This window comes from Lynx rufus, unplaced genomic scaffold (genome assembly GCF_022079265.1).
Source record: "Lynx rufus isolate CCGP_SWC_20201006 ecotype Redwood Valley unplaced genomic scaffold, mLynRuf1.p SCAF_2, whole genome shotgun sequence".
NCBI lineage: Eukaryota > Metazoa > Chordata > Mammalia > Carnivora > Felidae > Lynx > Lynx rufus.
The window spans coordinates 19,301,767-19,325,268 of NW_025814834.1; the positions used below are offsets into that span (position 1 = coordinate 19,301,767).

Below are 23,502 nucleotides of genomic sequence, written 5' to 3' on the forward strand. Positions count from 1 at the left end.
ATCCACATCCACCCTTCTTTCTACTCCCAATTTCTTTATGAGAGTGCTGACTAGGGGCACCTGAGTGGCTCAATCAGCTCAGGTCATGATCTCACCGGTTTGTGGATTCAAGCCCTGCATGGGGCTCTATCCTGATGGCGCAGAGCCTGCTTGGGATTCTGTGTCTTCCTGTCTCTGCCCCTCCCCCACTCGTGAACACTCTCTCAATCTCTCTCTCAAAATATATAAATAAACTTAAAAAAAGAAGAAGAAGAAAGTGCTGACTAATGTTTATGGATAATAAGACTAATTTTTAGGGGAAAGAGTTCTAATTTTTTAATGTTAGAATCCCTTTAATTCAACAGATGATGGGGCAGGGCTGTCTGAAGCTAGGGATGAATGAGACTTTGTCCTAGCCCTCCAGTGGGGAGAAAGAGGCATATTTACCCCAGGCTGGGTTAAATGCCTTGAGTCAGTAAACACAGAGTCCTCTGGAAAAAAAAGGGGGGGACCGGCAGCTTTTTGGAGAAAGTGATAAATGAAAGGACCTTTCTTGGGTGGAGTAATGCATAAACTCTAAGTAATCAGGCACACTGCAGGAGGAATTTGTAGGACAGATGATTGGAGCCCTGGGGCTAGGTGCAAAGCTGAACTTTCCCTGCCCACTCCCTTCTGGTTCCACCTGGGCTCCCGGGACACCACCCAGGGGCCCACTCCTCCCGGACCTCCCTTTGCCTCTCCTCTCACCAATCACTAAGCTTTGGCTACCCCGTCCCTAAAACAAACAGCAGCCTGATTCCTTTCATTCCCTCTATGCTGCCTCCAGCTGCCTCTGACTTGACTGAACTTGACTTGACTTTCCTCCCAGGGCAGGGTTGACAGAACGATACAAGACGCCCAGTTAAATTTGAACTTCAGATAAGCAAGGAATAGTTTTTAGTGTATTTCCAAATATTATATGGGGCAATGACACATACTTAGGGAAAAAATTATTTGTTGTATGTCTCAAGTTCAAATAAAACTGGTCATCCTGCATCTTTATCTGCTGAAGCCAGCGACTTCACTCTAGGGGCGCCAGCGGGCCTCCCGCGACCTTCCCAACCTCCTTCTAGGTGGCTGCTGATGGTCACATTCCTCCCATTGCCCTGGAGGTAAAATCTCAATTCTGACTCCCTGTCTCCGAGCTCAGCCCAACTTCTTGCCACTCCTACCCCACTCTATCCGCCCAATCCTAGATTGCTGGGACAAGGGGGCCCTAAACCCCTTGCTTAAGATAAGATGCTGTTCCCAAGTAAGCATTTCTTCATCCCAGCACTTGCCAAACTGTCAAAATTATAATTAGGTGGTCTTTAACCATCTCCCCTAGACTGTGAGTTTCTTGAGGACAGGGGCTATGTCCTTCAGTTTTGTCACCTCCAGAACCAGAAATTGCTGTCTGCTTGACAGACAATAGGGGCTTAATTAATGATCTGCTAAGAGTCTTATGAATAACACGTTTATCCCTTTTATCCAGGGATAAAAAAGGGTCAAGAGAAGGGTACTGAATGCCTCTGGTGTGCCCTGGGCTAGATGCTTCGTTTCAGATTCTTTTAGGATTATAATCTTGATTCCATGATCAGCAAATAGGCCCAGGAAAAAGCAAGCAGCAAGGCTTGCATGGGGCTTGGTGGTGTGTGTCCCCACATTCCACTTGCCCATGGGGCAGATGTGACTGCTGGCTGGGAAACAAATCTCCTTGGAGACTGTTCTAGCAGTTCCTAGAAAGTAGAGAGGTACTTTCTGGGTAACGGGCCCAAGGGTAGAGAACATGAAGGGGTGTCTGGAGATCTTTCCAGATTCTGCAAGGCTTTGCATCTCACCTACGGCTCTATTCTGATATCAGGGGACTTGCTCCGGTGAGCTCACGCTTTGGGAGGAGACTTCTTAAAATGAGGTCTGTGGCCCCCTAAGAACTGAATTTACATTGGGAGTTGGGGTGGCTGGGGGAGTTAGCCTGCCATAATGTCCACCAGTCTTCCTAAGTAACTCCTTTTTAAATGGTATCTATACGAATATACATAGTATGTGTGTGTCGGCGGGGGGGTGGGGGGTGTAATTTTAAAAACATCTGCATTTTAATTGGTTTGAAACATATAATCTATGTGGCAATTTTGCTTACTATGCTTACTAGTAAGCACACTGTTTTCACTTATGTTTGGTACGCATATAAGCTTCCAGATAAGTCCATGGGCCCCTCCTTCCTAAGTCTGCTCTATGACAGAGCTGGACTGACCACCAGAGATAATCATGTAAAGAAAACTGCTTAGTCATGCGTGTGGAATCAGGAGGGCTTCAGGTGGTCTTGGTGGTCTACCTGCATTCATTTCTAGCTGTGTTTTGTCAAGTCTACCTGCCTCACCCCCCGCCATTCAGAAAGTTAGCGCCCATGGGCTGTGAAAGACATTCAGCAGTACATTGATCTGTAGCTTATTAGCACTAGATAAGCACTAGATAAGCACCTGAAATAAAGCTGTTCCTCTACCAGCAGCTTTGGCGTAATGGAAAAAACATGGACTTTGCAACAATACAAACCCGGGCAATGTTTCAAAACTTGCCAGAACTCACTTCCTGGTTTGTGAAATGGTACGAGGAGGGCATCCTTGCATTAGTGACTGGGAGGGTTGACACGACAGGCACACTAATACTAGTAACCTACATCCCAAGTCAGGCCTTCTGACTCTCAAACACCTGCTTTCCTGGTTGAAGTAACTTCAATCGGGGAATGTCTCAGTTCCCAGGGTCAGAGATTCCCAGTTCCCTCTACATTTGGACGTTTGAAGTTTTAAACTTGCAAAGGGCGTTCGGCTTAAAAGAAGAGAATTGTCAAGGGTGTTCAGGGATTTATGTCTAATAATGAAAAATGGGCAACAGTTTAAATGTCCTCCAGCAGGAAACTGATTTAATAAATCAGCACAGCTATGTGATAGAATACTTTGAGGCATTAAAATTACGCTTTTGAAGAATTATCTAGTGTCAAGAAAAAATGTTCTTGATAAAATGTTAAGTAAAATAAAAGCAATATTTAAAACATCATATAATATGACCCCACTCCAGAAAGACAAGTGAAACACATGGACGTATAAGGCAAAGAAGCACAAACGCAAGCGCTTTCCGCAGGGAGTCGGGAGGCGTGGAAAGACGTGATTTTCCTCCTCTATTTTTGTGTTTTGTCGGTTTCCATCAGTGATCAGGTATTGCCTTTAAATGTGAGAACACTAGAATCACGTCGGGGCCTCGGCAGCCGCGCGCGCGCGCGCGGGCGAGACGCCGGGCGGACCCCAGCGCCCCCTGGCGGCGCCCCGAGGCCCCGCCCCACGGGGTTGGGACGACGGGGCGGGGCGCGGAGCCCCAGCCCAGCCCAGGCCTGGTCAGCGCGCTCGGTGCCGGACTCGCCGCGCCGGGAGGGAGGCCGGGAGCGCACCGTCGGAGCGGTCAGGCAAGCCAGGGAGCCGGGGCCAGCGGGAGTTGGGGACCCCGTGTCGGCGGGAACGGAGCCAGAGCTGGGACGACGCCCCAAACTTTTTCAGAGTGCCCGGCCCGGGGAGGCGGTGCTGGAATGGGAATCTGTTGCCTTCGCCCTTGGAGTTTCGCTTTCCCGCTGCTCCCCGGGAGGCCGGGTGGCGCCTGTTTGGCGTTGGGAGCCGAGCAGTGGGTGGTGGGCACCAGCGAGCGGGCCAGGGTCTGTGGGTGTCGCGTCCCCCTCTTTCTGGCGCGTGCGTCGCAGGGCGTGTCCCCCGTACGAGCCCCCAGAGTGGCCAGTGGCGCGTGGGATGAGGCTGTCAGGTCCGTCGGCTGGTGGGAGGGGGAGGGGAGCGGCCGGGGAGCCTGGTGCCAGCCTTGGTGTAGACAGGTGAATGAGTCTGTGAGTGAGTGGGGGGAGGGGTCAGCAGCCCTCTATGCTTGGCGTGGGGAAGCGCCACCCCTGTCACCGTGACTTTGCCTCAGCCTGCCTGCTTCCAGCCACTGTGCCCAGGCTGGATTCAGAAAGCTACAAGGAAGTACTGTCCTCCTCGTGGCCTCTTTGGGTCAGCATAAAAACCCAATGGGAACATGGGAAAGGGGAAAACAAGTGGAGCTGGGGAAGGAGCCAGGAGCCAGTGGGAGTGCCAGCAGGGGAAGGCTGCTGGGAGGCTTGGCCCTGATCTGTGGGTCCTGCATCAGCTTGTCCTCCAGGGTGTCCATCCCCTCTCACCCCACTGTGGCCTGCGTGTGGTATCCAGGGGGTGGCATTCTACCTGAGGAACCTGGACATGGGATTAAGTGGGGGTCAGGGAACCAGGGTCAGGGCCAGATGTCATGGCAGGTCCTTCAGGTGTCCAGTTCTCTGGGGCTCTGAAATATTCATCTCACCAGTGAGCTTTGGTTTCAAAGCTGGCGCCTTTGGCCTGGCCAGTGGTGGCAGGGGGAGCCAGGTGCTGCCTTGGGGCTGCTTTGTCGGGGGCCGAGGGGCAGCCTTACTTTCTCCTCACCTGCCTGCTGTCCCTGCCTCTCTAGCCATGGGACCCAAACAGAGGACCCAGTTTGTAACTTAGAAAGAAGTGGTGGGACCACACAAATGTCAAGGGCATTGACTTCTTCTGTCTTCTGGTGCCATGACCTCAGGGCCTCGCTTGTAAAAATGGGCACGTCAGAGACATAATGATGGGTTACACCATAAGTGTGGGGAGAGCTTCATGTCATGAGCTGGGGTAATAGCCACCTCAGCTCAGACTCCTCCCATGGGAACAGGGGCCTCAGCTGGAAGCTGTCTACCTCAGAGAACTTCCATCCACCCCCCAAACTTCTCACCCAGGGTCCTTCAGAAAGCGCAGAGGCCCCAGAGAAGGGACATACACTTGTGTCTTCGGAGGGCTGCAGGGGCAGGGTCAGAGAGGGGAAGCCGAGACAGCTCTGGGAAGAAGGTCTCCGCTAACAACACGGTTAATGCTGATGTGGGCTTTCTTGAGCACTCTGTTGGGACTGCTGTACAGGGGAGGGCCTTGACCTCCAACCCTAAGAGTTGAGATTCTGAGCCAAAACTTGGGTCTTGTTTTGAAGTAGAGATGATATTCAGAAGTCTACAGGCCACAGTGCCGGTACTGAGGGTACTCCATACACCAGTCAGGGAGGAAGATAAGAATGAGTCCTTCTTCTTGTGTTTAATGATTTGTATTTTTCCCATGACAGCAAGGGGATGGTAGGCGATGCCAGTCTCCTGGTTCTATGCTAGTTGAAGATGTCCCCCCAGCCCTTGGCAGTAGATCAGTAAATTCCACCATGGAGAATATAATAGCAGCTGTCTGGGAGGTGGGGGGTAGAGAGGAGAAGGACCCTTGCCGTGGACGCTGGCTGGCAGTGAACTGACTCAGAGTGAGGGGGGCATGCCTGTACTTCATGTGACTGCTCTGAGGGCTGGGTAGAAGGACAGGGGTTTTAAGATATGAGGAGTTGGGACATGAATCATTCTCAGGGTTGGGTCTATCTGTAAAACAAAGGTGGCCTGGTCAGGATCCCACAGGATATTAATTAGGTGTGCTCTGATAAAAATGTTTCAGGCTTGAGCAAGTTTGGAGGAAAACTGGGTGAAACAAAGTTGAACAGCTTTTGCTCAAGGCAGGGCTTCTCAGAGGCTAAAAATGCCCTTGTGCCTTGGGAATTTCCAAAAGGGGTATGGATTGTTTTTCAGACTTATCTGTTTCAGAGCTCATTTGTTAACATCTCCCGGGGTAGTGTTCTTTAGAGCAGTTTGGGAAATGCCTGGCTGGATGAATTTGGCTTTCAATGCCATGGTTCTGGGTAACGAGTCCCTCCCCTTTGCCCCCATGGGGGCTGATTTGGGGGAAAAGGAAGCCGAGGGAGGGCATTTGCCTGGTGGCAGGGTTAGAACTTTTGAGCCCGGGTCTCTCGCCTTCCTGCCTGGTAATCTTCCTTGTCTACGGTGTTAGGTTCTTTCTTTGCAGACTCTGGGGTAAGTGAGCACCCAGGAAATGCTGGCTGCAGGGTCCAGAGGGCAGTATGGGGGCAGTTTGGGAGGAAAGGGCATTAGGGCCAGTCCCAAACACGGAATGTGTCAGGTGCCTCTGCCTCTGCGGACATTTTACATCAGTAGTGACCCCAGCATAGATTCCTTAGGAAATGTGTCACTCTGCCCTGAAACCTGTGGGTCATTCTGCCCTGAAACCCGCTGCTCATTCAGAAGCAGAGGCTCTTGGAGTCGGAATGGACTTGATCTTTTGGTTCCATGTACTTGTTTTATGGAGGAGAAAAGTGAGTCCAGAGATGTGGAGTGGCCCACCCTGACTCACAGTGGGGTTAAGACCAGGACGAGAACTCTGCTCCCTGCCTTCTAACCCAGAGCTCTGGCGTTGGACTGACTTTGTGCAAGGGAAAAGGTCTTTGCTACCTCAGCCCACCCCAGGTGCTGGCCTGGGCACACAGGTGGCTGGTGGGCATGCCTCAAGGGCTTCTGTTCCAAGCAGGTGTCAAAGCAAAGGGTATGAACTGTAAAATCAGACCTCAAATCTGGGTTCAAACACATCTCTGCTGTTTGCCTGCTGTGGGACCCTAGATCTGTTTTTGTCTGAATTTCAGTTTTATCTATAGAGTGGGGGTAAGAACATGCACCCCAGAGGGCCGTTGTGAGGCTCAGACCTACCTGAGTAGCCAATGACAGGTACATTACTTACTGCTGTGAGCGGTTCTCTTCCTTCCCTGCCTATCACAGGGAAGGGTTCGTTCCTTTCTGCACGGTGGGTTGTTAATTCTGCCTGCCTCTGCTCCCTCCTAGTCTTGAATTCCAACTGAGAGGCAGAGAGGAAACCAAAGGAGGAGGTGGATAGGGGCTGTGTCTCTGAATTCTCCTCCCTCATCTGCATGGCCCGGCCTTTGGGACCATAGATGTGGCTGGGGTCGCTGAGCTCACCCACACTGCCGGCACAATTCTATCACCCACTGACGGGGGCTGAAGCTGTGGGGCCTGGGTTACTTCTGCTCTCCAGGGCATCTTCCTCACCCCTCTTGGCCTCAGATCTGAGAGAGGCCACCCTGGCTCGGGGCTGGGGCTGGGACGGAAGTCATGGGTTGGCAGTCTTATCTACTTCTGAGCAGGAAGGCATGATGGGGGCGGGGGGCGAGGATAGGGGGGAAAGGGTATCTTGTTCTGGCCCCGCCTCACTGGGCAGGGCTGGGGATGGAAGTTCCAAACCCATGACCAAGAGGCCCTTTTGTGGGCTGGGACAGGAACTTTCTTGGCATTGGGGTTTCCTTGTCTGTTAGATAACCGGATGATTTCTAAAGGCCACTCCGTCTCTTACGTCAGGTTTTAGATCCCCTCAGAGTCATCCTGTTATTCCCAGAAGCCAGGCAGACTGAAGGATAAGTTGATTCTGGGCCTCTTGGTCCGTGTGCAGCAGGCCTGGTGACTGCCCAGACACTCCTGGGTGTATCTTTTTTAGTCCTCTGCCCTGGTGGCTCTGTGCTGGGGGTGGGGGTGGGGAGAGCTGGAGGAGTTGGGGTAGGTAGAGGAAAAGGGAGGGAAGGAGACCGTCCTACGAGGCCAGGGGCTGTGTTCCTGTGCCTGCTGGGTGGGGTTTCCTGAGATGCACACTCTGAGCTATTCTTTCCATTCTGACTCTGGGCATCGGTTCCTGGCAGCGAGGAGGGCAGGCTGCCTGGACCAGTCAGCTGCTCCTTTCCGCCCCTCCCTCCAACACACACCCGCTTGCTTGCTTGCTTGCTTGCTTGCTTGCTTGCTGTGACTCCGGTAGCTCAGGCCTCCTCTCTGCAGATTCCAGAGCCTTAACCCTTCAGGTGCGCCCAGGGGAGTCTGAGCCTGGGCCTCAGCTGGCCAGAGCTGTGGTGGCCACACCGAGGTGGCTCCAGGGGAAGGGGCTGTTTCCCCAAGGCTGTACCTGAAAACCTTGACAGCCAACAAGTCCTGTGTTTGAGCCCGCCCACTGCTGCTGCTGGGACGGCTGGGTTTGGAGGAGAAAGGAGAGCTTCTGGCTCCTTCTGGTGGGGGATTGGGGTCTTGACGATGGGGGAGCAGACTTAGATCTGTAACATGGCAAGGATGGGGCAGTTAGAACGTCTTGATAACAGGCATGGTGAGGAAGAATGTTCTAATGATTCAGGCTGCCTGCAAGTGGCACAGCCTTGCTCCCTGTTGTTGGAGTGTGTTCAGGAGAAACTGAATGCCTACTGTGTTTTAGGAAAATTCATGCTTCCAGTGGGGACCCTTCAAGGTCCCTTTTAGCCCATGGAGACTGTGAGCTCCTCTACTAGCTACTGGCAGAACCCAGATGACCTGACTCCTGGTTTCTAGTCTTTGGGCATCAGTCATCCTCCCCATCTCTGGATCGTCTCCCTCCTCTTTCCCCTCCTTCTCTTTCAACTCCACATTCTCCAGCGCCTACCGTTACTCACAGCTCTGAAAGTAAACACTGACCACTTCCCCCTTTCCCTACTGCCTAGGCAGAGGCGGGCCCCAAACCTCATCCTTCTCCGAGGTCTCCATGACACAGAGTGACCAGGGCCCTCATGTAGGCTGGGCAGCTGTCAGGGGGCAGGCCCAGCCGTGGGCCAAGGCTCCTGCCCACCTGGCACTGCTCAGAGGTGGGTGTGGCTGTGTTCTGCCACTCCTCTGACTCGCCTGAATGCTCTCCCCTTCTCCTGTGCCCAGGACTGCACATCAGAGAGCGGGGATGTAGGCCCCGCCTCAGGTCCGGCAACATGACCATGACCATGGAGAGGTCACTCGACTTCCCCGTCTGGCTGGTAAAGTGAGTGGGCTGGCTCACCTTAGATGAGAGAGTTTGCTTTTAGCTCTGTCATTTAAGAATCTCTAGCTCTGAATACCCTCTTAACCTCCTGGCGGTGTTTGGGAACCGGGAGATGGGGAATTACGGAGGGGCCTGAGTGGTTCCGTGTCCTTTGCTATGTGAGCCTTCTGTTGTCATTAGAGGGTCTTAGACGGGTAGCCGTGAGTGGTGACGAGAGGCTTAGATAGATGGGGCATCAAAATGAGAGATGAGAGCATGGGGCTCTGCAGTCCGTCTTGGCGCTCAGGTGTTGACTTCATCACACCCTAGCTAAGTAACTTTGGGCAAGTGACTTAATTCTTCTAAGCCTCTATTTCTTCATTTGTAAATAGGGATAACATTATCCACCCTGTTGGACTACTGTAAGGACTAATAAAATAATAACTATAAAGAGCCAGCATTTACTGTTTTTATCAGGGGTCAGGTACCCTTCTAAGTGCTTTATGCATATTTTTACAACTCTGAGAAGGGTATTGTTAAGAGTATTAAACCCATTCTCCAGGTGGAGACAGTGAGTCATAGTGAGGTGACATGGTCAGTGCCAATCTCTGGTGAGCATGGGCTGGTGGCTGAGCCCTTGGAGAACTGGACTGTGAGCTGCTGTGTCTCTAGCAGGCGGGTCTACTGGTGAATTCCTCAGAAGAGTCAAAGGGAGGGGTGAGAACGTGCAGAGGGAGTCCCCGTGAGTCAGCGGCCTCCTGAGCTGGACCAGGCCCCTGGAGACCTGGTGGCCAATCCGAGGCTGACCTTCCTCTCCATGATTTACCCTGGGGCCGCAGCCCCTGTGGTCTGGAAAGGAGCCTGTTTGCCCAGCTTGGCTTAGAGGGAGGAGGGAGGGGCCACTGCTGGCCAGGCAAAGGGCAAGCCCCATGTCGCTGGGTGCCTCAGATAGTTCACAATCTGTTAGAGCAGGAAATGAGCTCACAGATCATCTGACCCATAACACCTCATTTTATAGAGGAGCACCCCCAGCAGGAGACAGGGCCAGGTCATGGTGTCATCACCTGTGGTGGCCCAGCTGGGGCTTCAAACCACAGGGCCTTTCCTGCCAGTGCCTCTTGGGCCATGCTCAGCCTATTCATCTGTGTGCCATCACCCAGATGGGTGGGCATCACAGGAACCCCGGGCTGAGATGGCTGTAATAATAACACATAGCCCTACTCCATAGTAAGTTTTTTTTTTTTTTTTAATATTTTGTTTTTTTTATATAATCCCTACACCCAACACGGGGCTTGAATTTACAACCCTGAGATCAAGAGTTGTATGCTCCACTGACTGAGCCCGCCAGGCACCCTTTTCTTTTTTTTTTAATAAGTTTTAGATATAGCCCTGCTCCAAAGTGACCTGTTTGCACCTCTTCCTATAGACAGGATGCCATTCTCTTGGTGGAGTTAAAAGGGGATTCTTGGAGAGGGACGGGCAGAGGGGTGTAGGGAGAAGGAGCCTTTTGCCTCAGGGGAGGAGAGCCAGTTCGTGTTTCTTCCTTTTTCAAAATCTATTAAGATTCACATATTTATACTTATTACCCTATCCTTACGGAAGACCGGGACATTTCCAAAGCAGCTAATATCTGTTTCTTATGCTCCCAACACTCCGTGTTTGGTCTTCTCTCGTTCCCTTTCACTCCTTATTTCCTCAGGTCGCCCTACTCCACTGTGCAGGACCTTCACCATGACCCTGCTTTTGAAGCCTTGGTTTGCTGTCACACCCTCACTGTCAGAAAGGTCTTTCTTATTTCTGACCTGACACATTCTTGTTGTGCTGGCCCATCTACTCTGGGAAGATGGAGAACAGCTTTCCTCAAAGTAACCCATTTAGAGCCCTGGCCTGATATCCGATCCCTCCTCCCTGCCCCTCCCCACCACCTTCCTCTCTGAATTATCCCAGTTCTCCTAAGAGAGAAGAGATAAGACAATTCTTTATCTGATCCCTGGACTGTGCGGGGTGCCCTAAAAAGAGAAGCCGGTTCTCTCTTCCTTCCAGCAGAGGTTCTGAGCACGTCTGCCTGCCTGGATCCGGGGGTGCTTCCTCGCTGGGGGGGTCCTAAAGGTCTGCCCCTTGGGAGATGCTGTGGGAGGAGGTCATGGCCCTGTCAAGGCTTTTCAGGGACCCCCTTCTTAGCTTCTCCCAAGCCCCCATCTTTGCCACCTCAGAGGGGAACACCAGGCCTGGAGGACATTTATTTGGCCTAAGAGGCAGAAAGAACACAGCCTAATATAGAGGATGCAGACCCAGGACCCTGAAGGCCTCAGTTCCGGTTGTACCATTAACCTGCTCGTTCTGTGGCCCTGTGGAGTCAAGAGTCGCTTCACTGTTCTGCGCCTTGTTCCTCTTCTCTAAATTGAGCATTTGGGCCATAAGACCTGGAGGTCCCTCTCAGCTGTGTTTTTGGGGTTCCCTCCTCGTTCCTCAGCCCTCCCCTGGCCGTGGGACTCCTCCTGCCACAGAGAAGACACCTGCTGGGTCTTGAGGCATGACTCATCAGTGCATTCTCCTCCCCACTTAGCCACAGCTCCTGCTGGGGAACAGGCAGGAATCACGGGGATACCAGAGGCTCCAGAGCCCAAAACATGGGTCTCTCCCTCCCAGGGGGTTTCGGGGCCCTGTACGCACTATCTACTACCTGGCAAGGCTGTGAAGAGAACAGTAGCAGCCATATGCTGCGACACCCATCAGATGCACCTTAGCTGTTATTTGAAGGAACCAGAAAGTCCTGTCTCTGGCCTCACCTTTTTTGTGCAGCTCCCCAGCCCTGAGTGGCCAGCCCCAGGCAGCTACTCGCCCAGGCCTCTCAGGCGTCCCCTGACTCAGCCACTGGCCACGGAGCCACTGGCCACGGGCCCACTGCCCTCCCGCTTGGGCCTGGTGGCTCGGCTCTGGGGCTAGCTTGTCCTCCCCCTCCACTTAGAGCCCTGGCTCCTCCCCAGCTCTGCCTTTCAGGCCTGAGGCTCCTGCCAGCTGCTGTGGGGGCTGGGCTGACCCCTTCAATGGGTCCCGGCTGGCCGCGTGACTCACTCCCAGGCTTGGCTGGGGCCATCAAGCTTCTTCTGTGGTCACTGGAAACTTTTCTTAAATGAGCACAGGGGAGTTCCCGGGCTTCCGTCCCTCGTCTCTCACACCACTGATGCCCAGTGACTGCTCTGGGCTCCTGCACAAATCCCCCCTTCTGCTTTCCTGGGGGCACGAAGTGGCACAGGAGGGAGGGCCGTAGACAGAAAGCTGGCATGAAGGCAGAGGGACAGGGGCTGAGCTGGTGGGGATGGGGAGGATGGCCTGTGGGCAGAGGATGACACTGTGATCACGATCAAGAGAGAAAATGTGAGGGTCCCCTCTCCACAGAGGCAGCCTGGAGTGGGGCCCCGTGAGCTGGGTCCGGGCACTCCTGACTGATTTTCTCATCTCCATTTCAGGTGCCCTCAGCCCTTGAGCGGCCATGTCCAGCCCCAGTGCCCCCCCTCCGTATGAGGACCGCAACCCTCTGTACCCTGGCCCTCCGCCCCAGGGGGGCTACGGGCAGCCGTCTGTCCTGCCTGGTGGCTACCCGGCCTACCCGGCCTACCCACAGCCTGGCTACGGTCACCCTGCTGGCTATCCACAGCCTATGCCCCCCATCCACCCGATGCCCATGAACTACGGTGAGTCCCCGAGGGGCAGCTGGGGGGGGGGGGACGAGGCAGCACTTGTACCACATGAGGCCACCTCTTTTCCTTCCATCTCAGCTTCCTGTCCCATCCCTTTTTTCATCTTCTCCTTAGATCTCTCCTGTTTCACCATCTTTGTTACCTGCCCCCCCCCCATCCCCTTAGCACCTGGCCCTGAGCCACCTACTAGCCCCTTTATTCAGCAAGGAGACTGAGTCCATAGACACACACCAGAACTTCCATATCAGATGAGAAAGTGGCGGGGTAAGGCAACTGGTTCCTGAAGGCCATTTCCGTGTCCTAGCTAGACAGTTGCCACCCCCTGGACTCCTCTCTTCTAGTAACTGCCTTTGCCTGAGGCACTTTTTTTTTTTTTCCTTAAATATTCTCAATGCTGACAAGTCCTCATCCTTTAAGGTAACATCTGAGTCTTACAGACATCCAGAAGTCATTTGGATGTCTGATAAATGTCATGGCAGGTAAATGCTCTGTTTGGTCAGAAATGAGAGATTAGAATGCAGGGATTTTTCCTGAATGGCTCACATGCGGATTTTGAAAGCAGTGTCCAAGGAAGCATTGAAGGAATGTTTTGAGTCCTGTAGCCTCTGGAATTCTGGGGCACGGCCAGCTCTCAGCTGGCCATCTGTGTTCTGTTGGGAATACTAGCACATCAGTCACGGTCACAGTCATGCTTTGTCCTGTGCACACAGGCCGCTGGCATCCCCGAGTGCTGATGTTTGCCGGATGCAGATTATGCTCCTCACTCTGTTCTCCACCCTCCACACATACGCTGTGTTTCTATCTTCCTCTTCCTCCTTCCATCCGTGACGCCCCTGCTCCGGCCCTGCCAGCTCCTTTGGCTGATGCCCCAAGCCCTGCCCCTGCCTGGCTTCCTCACTAGATCGTGACCCCTAGTTGAAGATCATGAGTGTTCATCCCCCAGAGCACCCAGGTGTGGGCCGGGCACCCCCATACAGGAGCCATCAGTGAATGCACACCGATGGAATGGCTTACACCAAAGTCCCCTTGTGACAGGGACGCTCGGCTCCGCATGGTGCCCAGGCCATCCCTGGGTTACTCTGAGGGCATCCAGAGGACCTGATTTGGGTGAGGAGTTCCTGAGTTATACCCTTGTCTTTCGGCTGGAGATCCCTGAGACTCTGAGATAATGTCATGCAGGCTTTGGGATTGAGGCCACATGTCCCAGGTCCCCAGTTGGTCATATTTGATCTGTTCCCAGGCCCAGGCCAGGGCTATGATGCGGAGGAGAGAGCAGTGAGTGAAAGCTTCGGGCCTGGAGAATGGGATGACAGGAAAGTCCGACACACCTTCATCCGAAAGGTGAGATATGGGCGGGGAGGCCACTGTACGTAGGCTGTGGGAATGGGGTGGGGCCGGGGGTGGAGATGGCCAGGCACTATTAGTTCCGGGGCACTCATTCCCATGCAGATACGCTGTTGCCTTCCGAATTCTCTTTAGTCCTGCCCTGCCCTCAGAGGGGCCCCCAGCTCCGCTGACCCACGTTCCCCGCCTTTCACTCTTCTCTTCCTTGACCTTGTGGTGGGGGACAGATTCAATCTGGGAAAATCTAGGCGGGCTTCGCCAAAGTGTTCTGTCCTCCCCAAACGTCTTTCTCCTGTTAGACTGTGAGCAACTTGAAGTCAGAATGATCAAACTCTTTTATACTCCATCCCTCCCCCATCTCACATCTGCACGGTGCCCTGCTCCGAGTAGGTGGATACCCGAGGAGGTAGATACCTGACAGACGTCACACTGAACTCCCAGAAGTGTGGAGGCCACACCCGGTAGTGCAGCGAGGCAGGGGGAGTAAGTGGGGAACTGAGGTTAAGTGTTGGACAGGGGGTGGGGGAAATGTCAGGGAGCAGCTGGAGGTGGGGGTCAGTTCTGAGGGTGCGTCTAGTATCTGAGCCAGACTCCTCAAGGGTAGGGGGCCTTCGGGCCAGGCTGCAGCCGAGGAGGGCCCTAGTGGAAATGAAGTAAGAAGGAGATCCTTCACCATTAAGAAGGGGCCCCCTCGCCCCCCGTAAAAGACGTGGGGAGGGTAGTAGGGTCTTTGGGGCTCTTGGGGGGGACTGGCTGCTTCCCGGGGGGACACGGGGGATGGTGACACATGCTGCCCCCACCCTGGCCTATGTTCCAGGTTTACAGCATCATCTCCATCCAGCTGCTCATCACGGTGGCCATCATCGCTATCTTCACCTTTGTGTGAGTCTGAGGACTCGGGGGCCCTGCGGGTGGGGCCGGGCCCTGTGCTCAGATGGACTGGAAGGGGAGTTTGCATGTGGTGGCCAGGGCGGGCGGCGGGAACGCAGCCTGCTGGGAGGGCCTGGGCAGGGAGTGTGAGGTGTGTGACTCCCCTCCCTTCTCCTCCCCTGCTCCACAGGAAACCAGTTGGCGATTTCGTGAGGAGAAACCTGTTTGTCTACTATGTGTCCTAGTGAGTCTCTGCGCCTGTCTGCTGTGTGTGTGTGTGTGTGTGTGTGTGTTGGGGGTGGGGCAGGGAGATGAGCGGGAGACAACTGACCAGCTTTTCTCAGGGCAGCGATCAAAATGCTTTTTGAGGGGCCCTCCAGGCTGCCGGCTTTGCTGGCAAGGGTGGGTGAGACTCTTGGTGTGTGAGCCACCAAGTGAGGAGTAACAGCACCGCAGAGCTCCTGGGAGCAGGGGGTGGGGGGCTGGTGGCTGCATGCACACTGCCAAATGGTCCCCGGATTCTCCTAGTCTGTCTGCCACGGTCTCCTTCACCCTCCTTCCTGGCCAAGCCCCCTGTCTCAGAGGTTCTTGGTGTCCTTGGTGGGGGGTACTTGTCCTGGGCGGCTTCCCCTCAGACTTCCCAATGGCCCCCAGCCTGCCGGCCTGGTGAGTGCCACCAGGAGGGGCCCAGATGGGGCTGAGGGGCAGGCTCGGCCTGTCGTCCATTTCCTCATTTCTCTCTCCCCAGTGCTGTCTTCCTGGGCACCTATCTGACCCTCGCGTGCTGCCAGGGACCCAGGTGAGTCCTGGAAGACGATGAGAAGGGATGGTGGGGGGCACGAGGGGGGGGCAAGTGTTTGGGGAAGCAAGGGGATCCCTAGAGCAGCTGCGTGGTCATGGGTGCGGTTGAAGTTGAGGTGCGTACAAAGTCCCCTGGGTGGGTGGGATCTATTCAGCCACGCGGCTGTAATTTTTACAGTACATCTGCAAGGTGTGTAACGTTTTAACCATTTAACACATATGGAAAACCCAAGGCTCAGAGGTTGAGTAACTTTCTCACGGTCACGCAGTCATTGTAAGAACTGCAACTGGACCCAGGTGTTTGTGGCTCCATTGCCCAGGTCCGTCCCACTGCCCCATGTTGTCCCTGCATAGAACCCCCCAGCAGGTACCAAAGGCCATGCCCGCCTCCCCACCCCCAAGTCAAGGCCTAATTCTCTACGCACCTGAGCCAAGGACTTCCTTCTGCTAAAGGAGCCTCTGATACCGGGCTAGACCCAAGTCGCTTAATCACACACGGTCTCTTTCCTTTCAGACGCCGTTTCCCATGGAATATCATCCTGCTGACCCTCTTTGTAAGTCTAGAAGGGTTGAGGGAGGGTGTGGAGACGGTGTGAGAGAGAGAGAGTTGGTCCCAGGGAAGGGGCTGGGGACACCACTGTGGAAGGTGTCCCTGGCTCTCTCCCCGACCCTAACCTGACCCATGGCATTGGTCTCATCACTGCCTCTTTCCTACTCAGTCACGTTTGCCCCCCCCAGCTCTGGCAATCTACTGTGGCCATGCCTCCATGCCACCTTTCTCATGCGTTTCACTCTTGTCTCTGTCCTTCCCTCAGACTCTTGCCATGGGCTTCATGACGGGCACCATTTCCAGGTATATTCCAGGACAAACCACCACGCTCTTGTGAAGTGTCTGTTATGTGGGAGTGGGGCATCCCTGGGCTGGCAGTCATCTGCATGGGTGGATGCTGGGCAAGATCCTTCTAGAAGGGATGGTTTTGAAGTCATTCTTGCATGAGTTATCTATCCCTTTGGCCTCTCTGAACTCCTTCTCCGCAGCGTGTATGAAACCAAAGCCGTCATCATTGCAATGATCATCACTGCCGTGGTGTCCATTTCGGTCACCATCTTCTGCTTCCAGACCAAGGTGAGGGTATGGAGGGCCCTTCCCTGGCCACCCCACCTCCCTTCTTCTATAAACCTGGCCCTCCATGCTTGGCAGTTGAGCAGGCCTGTGAGGGCCCAGACTCCTCTACACCAGGGATTTCCCTTGGGGAGTCTAGTCCCCTTCCCCTCCTGTCTGCAGCTATAAAACTGCTTCTTGTGTCTGTCAGAACGTCATGGTTACGCCCAGGCCTTCCAAGAAGCAGCACTGGGACTCCCTGGAGGGGGAGGCAGGGCAGTCTAGCTGGGCTGCTAGTTGTGACACTTGTCTGACAGGTGCTTCCTCCTCCCTTCCTGGCAGGTGGACTTCACCTCGTGCACAGGCCTCTTCTGTGTCCTGGGAATTGTGATGATGGTGACTGGGATTGTCACCGCCATTGTGCTGTCCTTCAAATATGTGAGTGTCCTGGGAGGGCTGCGGTCCCCAAACCTAACATTCACAGGAGACTTTCGGTGTGAAGTGTTGCAGCACGCCCACGCCCCAGGCATCCGGGCAGGCTCTGACTTCTGGAAGCTCTCAGCTGGCTAGAAAAGGCACCAATGCTGGAGCACCATCCTTTGGTTAGGGTCGTCGTCTCTGTTAGGAGATGGAAAGCCCTGGGCACCGTAGAACCTGAAGCCCTGGATGACATTACAGAATTCCTATGGGAAACAGTGGGTGAGATGTGTCTGGCAGCTGAAGTCAGGTTCGAGGAGGGAGATGGCAGATGGGCTTCGATGGAGGGGACCCCCGAGGAGGGGAGTGTGGTGCTGGGAAGGGAGGCGTACAATCAGGAGGGCCACCTGCCTACTTGACCATGGCTGGCCCTACCCTTCTGTGGACAGGCACCTGGAGGGCTGTTGAGCAGGCTGCCCTGGAGGTCCATGATTCTGACAGTCGTCAGGGTGGTAGTGGAGTTTCCCTCCCACACCAGGCTGCAGGAACCACTCTACTGAATGCTGACTTGACTATGTCTAGGGCTCTTCAAGCTGTACCTGCCTGGCTCCTGCCCCTCCCAGAGCTATAGCTCAACCACCTGCTTTTTTCCAGAAGTACAGTGGACACTTCTGTAACCTAACTAACTTTGGAGACTGGTTTTATATGACCCCTGGAGGATGGCCTCTGTTTTCTCTGCCAAATGTTACTGTTCTTTTTTTTAAGTAATCTCTATACCCAACGTGGGGCTCGAACTCACAACCCTGAAGTCAACACTCACACGCTCTACCAGATGAGCCAGCCAGGCACCCCAAATATGTTACTATTCCTAATTTCTTTCAGGATGTGGAAGGCAGAAGTAGTCCTTTCACATAGCTACCTTCCTGGGTCTCCCCACTCAGATGCCAGAATTCTGGGGGAAATGGCACTGAGGGACTGCCTGGGTCTGTGCTTTGCTAAGATCTCTAACACTGTCCCTGTCCCCTCTCCCCAGATTTACTGGCTCCACATGGTCTATGCTGCTCTGGGGGCCATTTGCTTCACCTTGGTGAGTAAGGCCCTGCTGTCTCTAGGAAGGGGAGTGGGGGCTGGAGAAGAGGAACTATACAGGTGGAGCAGGAGTTTAGGCTGCTTGGGAGCCAGGGAGTGGGGCCACAGCTGCCCTTTCCTCTCTCCACGGTCAAGAGGTGACCGATTTCCTGGGCATTCCTGCCATCGCTCGTTCATTCGCCTGCTGTGAATACCCAGCAGGCTGTATTACAGATGATGGCCTGTCTTTCTGCCTTCCTAGACTGAACCATTTGAGGGGAGAGACCATGGGTTGTTCTGGTCATTAAAGAGTCCCTAAGTACACTGCATGGCACGGAGGCTCCTAGGACAGATATGCTTATGAAACGAGAACCAGACAGGAGCTCTGGCCCCTGAGCCCCTGGGCCCTCACTCGAGCCTTCCCTGTTCCTGCAGTTCCTGGCTTATGACACGCAGCTGGTCCTGGGAAACCGAAAGCACACCATCAGCCCGGAGGACTACATCACTGGTGCCCTGCAGATCTACACTGACATCATCTACATTTTCACCTTTGTGCTGCAGCTGGTGGGGGACCGCAATTAAGGAGCACCTTCCACCCCACTGTGCGCCCACTGTGGGCTCTCCCTTCCCTAGAGGGCTGGGCCCTGTGACTGGAGTCCGGACCTCAGACCCCCTTCCTTCCCCTCCAGTAATATGCCCAGTTTCCTTTCTGTCCTGGGATGGGTGGCCTCTGTGGCGGTGGATGTGCAGAGACCTGGCGGGGCTGGAGGAACCAGGGACTAACTCTTGCCTCTGGTAGACTCGGCAGGGACCAGGCAGAAGACGTGCCTTCTCCCTCCACCCACTCCGTGGCACCAAATTCTTCTCGACTGTTGGGGTTGCAGGAAGGACAGAAAAAGCCTATTCTACAGCCAAAAGGGAATATGAGAAGTAGAAGTAACTTCGGGGTGATGAGGTGTCCCCTCCCACCTCTGCCATAGGCTTCTGGGCTTGGTAGCTGAAGCTGTTTCCTCCCTCAACCCCCAACAAAGCCAGAGAGCCTTGTCCCCAGCCTCCTGGACTCACTGGCCATTATCCTGTACTCCTCTGACAACCCTTGGTGCCTTCCGGCTCACAAAGGTAGAAGAGATCTGTGCCCATGGGTCTCCCCTGCTTCAGTCCCTCTTCTTTCGATGGCATGTACATACTGTTGATTTGGAATAGGGGAGGACGAGGAGAGTAAGCAAAGCCAAGGACGGGCCAAGACAGAACAGCATCTACCGTGGGCTTCCTCATGGCTTGTGGTGGTGGAGAGGGCAGGCCTGTCCACAGCCATCTGGTCCCCATTCTCCAAAGCTCCCTGGGGCCTCCTTGGGGGCTTCTGAGATCTCTGGTCGGAGAGACCTCTTGCTTCCTGTGCTCAAGCTGCTCAGAGAAGAAAGTGAGGAGCAAAGCTCAGGAGATGGGGTGGTTTGTAGGATTATAAGTGGGGCCAGGAAGTACCAGGGTGAAGAAAGGCCAGTGTCGGGGCAGGAAAATGCTCTGGGGTCCTCTCCCTGATCTGAGGGGTATGAAAGCCTACTGTGGTGTCCATGGAAATTTCTGTTCTTTCCTTGTGCTAACCTGGGAAGGATCCTGAGCAAAAGGAGACTTCCCCTCTCAGTTTGTTCTTAACTTGTGCTGGGGGATTTTAGACTTGAGCCTCATCTCTCCAGCCAGCTGCCACTTTCTTCGTGACACCAAGTGCCTCAAGCTGGAATGGGGAAGGAGGGCAAGAGTCCTTCTGTCAGTGGGGGTAGAAACCAAATCAGCCCAAGGGTATACTTAGGACTTCTCTTAAGTACTTGGTCCTAAATATATCACACAAAACGACATAAGTAGAAACGTAATAAAGTTTTGTGTTTCAAAGTTAAAACCCTACTTGGCTCTGGTTTCTTTAAGGTGTCCACTCTGGGAGGGCTGGTCTGGCTCTGCCCAAACCGTCCACTTCCTACCTCTGCATTTTGGCTTGGTTTCCTCTACCTTGCCTAAGATCACAAAACATATTTTGCCCCAGTGCTTCCTGGTGACGGACGCAGTAGATCGGTAAAGGTTCAACCTTAGCAAAACTGGGTCTGGCGCGGACGAACGGTCTCTCTCTGAATGAGAGTGGTAACGTGACCTTTTCTGCATCATGGACCCTTCACAAAAGCACACGAGAGCTAGGAACTCTCTTACTCACAAAGCTGTATGTGTACACGTGATTTTCACACTGATGGGGGGAGATGCACCACAGGTTCAAGTTTAGAACTCATGTCTTAGAAACCACTAGTCCAAACCCTCTCACAAACAAGGAAACTGAGGCCCACAGAGGCTGAGTCACTTGGACTAGACCAAGAGGAGTCGTGTTTTTTCCCCCACACCCTGAATGCCCTTTTTGATTCTCTTTTTTTGTTAGAGGCTCAGTAGGACTCCACCCTCCGGGCCAACAGCTCTGAGGGCCTGGTCCCCAGGGCCTGAGCCTAGGCTTGTTGTACTTAAGTCTCTGTGGTTTCCCCAACCAGCCAGCCGGGAACACTGAGTGCTTCTGTGAGAGGGAGCATATGTGAGTAACCAAGCCCTCCCTCTGCCCCTCCCATCCCAAGGGAATCACAAGCCCAGTCCTGGTTCCTTTCGGCTCAAAACACTTAATAACTTTATTTGCCTTTGGCTGGCTTCTCCAGAGGGGTGGGGTAGGGGCTGGCAGCGGCCTGGGCATCAGGCGCCCTCTGGTGGACCTCACAGGCAAGGACCAGAATCACGGCCAAACCCAAAGGACTTTGCGCTCTGGAGGCCACAGTCAATACGGTCTAGGGGAGGGTTGCAGTGTTCCTCAGGCTTGCACCCCCGACCCGGCTTCAGGAGACGGGGCATGTTGGGAGGAGGCCCTGAACCTCTGGCTCTCATACTCGCCCGTGTTGGATGCCCGCATGTTCTGCCGAGCCTTCATCTGCTTCAAACGGTCCTTGTCCACTTCCCGCTTGGTGAGGATGAAGAGGAGGACACCACAGGGGAAGCCGATGGCCCTAGGGGTGGGGAGATGTGCATGGGGTTTGGGGAGGGGCCAGGCCTGAGCCAGTGGAGCTGGGGGAATCTCATTCCAGCTTCATCGATGACACGCACACTGCAATACCTCTTGTGTCTATGCAGCCTCTGCACTGGCTGCTGGAGGGTCCCAAGCAAATCAGAGCCTGCTGCTGCACTGCTTAAGACTCTGTAACAGCGCTCCGTCACTTTCTGGCCAAATCCAAACTCCCAGGCACAGCACCAAAAGCCCAGTGTGGTTGGGTCTCTGTCCACCTTTCCATTCCTCTCCCCTATAGCTTGACACTCCTCAACACGAGTCCCACAATCCTGCCATACTGACTCTGCAAGGTTCTCCAGACAGCCCATCCTCTTTCCTTCTCCAAGTGTTGGCAAAGTTTCCCTCTACCTTAACTGCCCCACATCCCCTCCCAGGCTCCCCTTCTTAATCTCAGTAACCGCTACTTGGGAGACACTTTGGTGTGGGGGAAAGGGCATGGAGTCACAAGACCTGGTGAGAATCCCACCTCTGAGCCTCAGTTCCCTCCTGTGAAACAAGACGTAATTTTTGTAATGCTTTTTGTTTTTTGTATTTAGGGGATGTACTATTTATCTCAGAAAAGCTAAAACGTTACACTGTAAAGTACCGGCACACCTGAGGTGTGGAAAAATATGTTAATGTCCCTCTCCTTTCTTTTTAATATTGACCAACAACACATATTAAGGCCAGAGTCAGATCCAAATAATGATGTATTGAACACCTTGTAGATGCTACTTATACACCTAATGTAATCTCACACGATCTCAATGAAAGATCTCAACTGGGTTTCACCCCAAGCTCCCAAAAGAGAGAATGAGGCCAGGGGCCCAAATTCACATCAGATTAGCTCAGCTTACTACACAGAAAGCCCACTGTCTCTCCAATTCCACATACTTTCCCAACTCCCCTGCCCCATTCCTCTGAGATTCCAGTCCTCACACCAAGCAATTCTGTCCCCACAACCTTGGATTCAACTCACCACCTGAAACTTAAGAGAAGTTTCTGGGTCCCTCCCTCCCCTGTGTCACTCCCCATTGGTGGGCAAAGAGTTAACTGAAACTCACCAGGCTAGTCCCACAGCTTTCATGGGGTTCTTGCCCCTCTTTCTGGGAATGTATTCCAGCTCAGGGGATAGGGGCTCAGGCTCCTCCTTGCACTCTGGGGAGCTGTGGCTTTGCAGCGCCCGGGTCCTGTTCTGGGAGGCCTTGTTAGCTGTGGCTCCTGAGAGGATCCCTGTGGATGGAAGGAAGAAAGGTCAGTAAGAGAGGATGAGAAGAAAGCCCGCGGGAGGAAGGGGAGTGACTGCAGTTTGGAGTAACAAGTGCCAGGGAGAATCCAAAGGGAAATGGGAAAATTGCCATCGAGGTGGCACCTTTGGAAGCCACTTCCACGTCACTGCGGGCTCATCACCCTGGTGCCAGGAGAACGAGCTTCCTTGTTCTTCATCTGCTCAGACGACAGGATGTGAAGGACTGCAGTGGGACTCACATAAGACGTATGAAGGAAATCCGAGAAAAAGGTTTTCAAACTGCAGAATGTTAGCACTGGGAGCTTAAAGGTAGTCTACTCCATCCCCTCATTTTATAGAAGAGGAAACCGAAGCCCCGAAAGATGAACTGCTTCGCCCAAGGTCAAACTGCTAATTATCCGGGGCTAGAACCCAAGCCTCCTGAATTCCAGGGCTCTTTCCTCTGCACTGCGGTGAGTGTGAAACACCTGGAGCGCGGGAGTCTAAAAGGCTTCCTCGGAGCTCCCTCTCGCAGCATGACCCTAGAGGTGTCGTGTAACTTGAAGGCAGGGGGATGGACTGGGTGACCTCTAGAGAGCATCTTTTAGCCCCCAGACTCTTTATGATCCTGCAGAGGGGTGCGGGCAGGAACCGACAGCCATGACCTCCTGCTATCGTTGGTCGGGATGTATAAAAAGGGGGACCCCCTGCAGTCCTGCCCTCCCCGGGGTCCCTCTCCTTACCCCGGAGGACGCGGGCATTTCTCGCCCCCCGGCCCTTCAGCGCCGTAGCAGCTACCACCGCCGCCATGTTCAGATCCCACCCCCCTTCACCGCGCTCCCCGCCGGGAATTGTAGTTTGCGTAAGGGGCCTCCCCCGCTCCTTCCGTCCTGCCTACAGACCAGAAACTACAACTCCCAGAAACCCACGAGGGGACCCAGGAGAACTACTCTTCCCAGGAGACCCCGGAGGCGCGCACGCTCGCTTGTTTCCCTCCTGTTGGAGGCGGAGCCAGGCCGGGCGGAGTTTGGATTCTCTCTGCCACGCCCCGTCCCCTTCTCCCAACTCTGCCCTGTGATTGGTGAGTCAGCCAGTCAGCCCCCTTCGCTATTGGCCTAACGGCCGCCGCTCTTCCTGCCGGAGAGTCGCTTACG

At 54.1% G+C, this 23,502-nt stretch overlaps 2 protein-coding genes across 4 annotated transcripts; one reads left to right on the forward strand and one right to left on the reverse strand.

The window, feature by feature from the left end:
• The first annotated feature begins 3,361 nt into the window (after window positions 1-3,361).
• On the forward strand, window positions 3,362-19,953 carry TMBIM1 (transmembrane BAX inhibitor motif containing 1). 3 transcript variants are annotated; one of them, XM_047083641.1, is made up of 12 exons: window positions 3,362-3,454; window positions 12,227-12,451; window positions 13,698-13,798; window positions 14,619-14,683; window positions 14,862-14,915; window positions 15,420-15,470; window positions 15,987-16,026; window positions 16,288-16,325; window positions 16,511-16,598; window positions 16,917-17,012; window positions 18,025-18,078; window positions 18,495-19,953. In XM_047083641.1, the coding sequence occupies exons 2-12, from the start codon at window positions 12,250-12,252 to the stop codon at window positions 18,639-18,641; spliced, it is 936 nt and encodes a 311-aa protein (XP_046939597.1). In that variant the 5' UTR covers window positions 3,362-3,454; window positions 12,227-12,249; the 3' UTR covers window positions 18,642-19,953. The 3 variants fall into 3 exon arrangements, with proteins under 3 accessions (XP_046939597.1, XP_046939598.1, XP_046939599.1); XM_047083642.1 differs by lacking the exon at window positions 3,362-3,454 and adding an exon at window positions 8,677-8,777; XM_047083643.1 differs by lacking the exon at window positions 3,362-3,454 and adding an exon at window positions 8,690-8,772.
• Window positions 19,954-20,688: 735 nt separating this feature from the next.
• On the reverse strand, window positions 20,689-23,168 carry LOC124515102 (probable hydrolase PNKD). The gene is made up of 3 exons (XM_047083644.1): window positions 23,092-23,168; window positions 22,185-22,353; window positions 20,689-21,082 (listed from the first exon to the last, which is right to left on the reverse strand). The coding sequence occupies exons 1-3, from the start codon at window positions 23,156-23,158 to the stop codon at window positions 20,890-20,892; spliced, it is 429 nt and encodes a 142-aa protein (XP_046939600.1). The 5' UTR covers window positions 23,159-23,168; the 3' UTR covers window positions 20,689-20,889.
• Window positions 23,169-23,502: the final 334 nt, after the last annotated feature.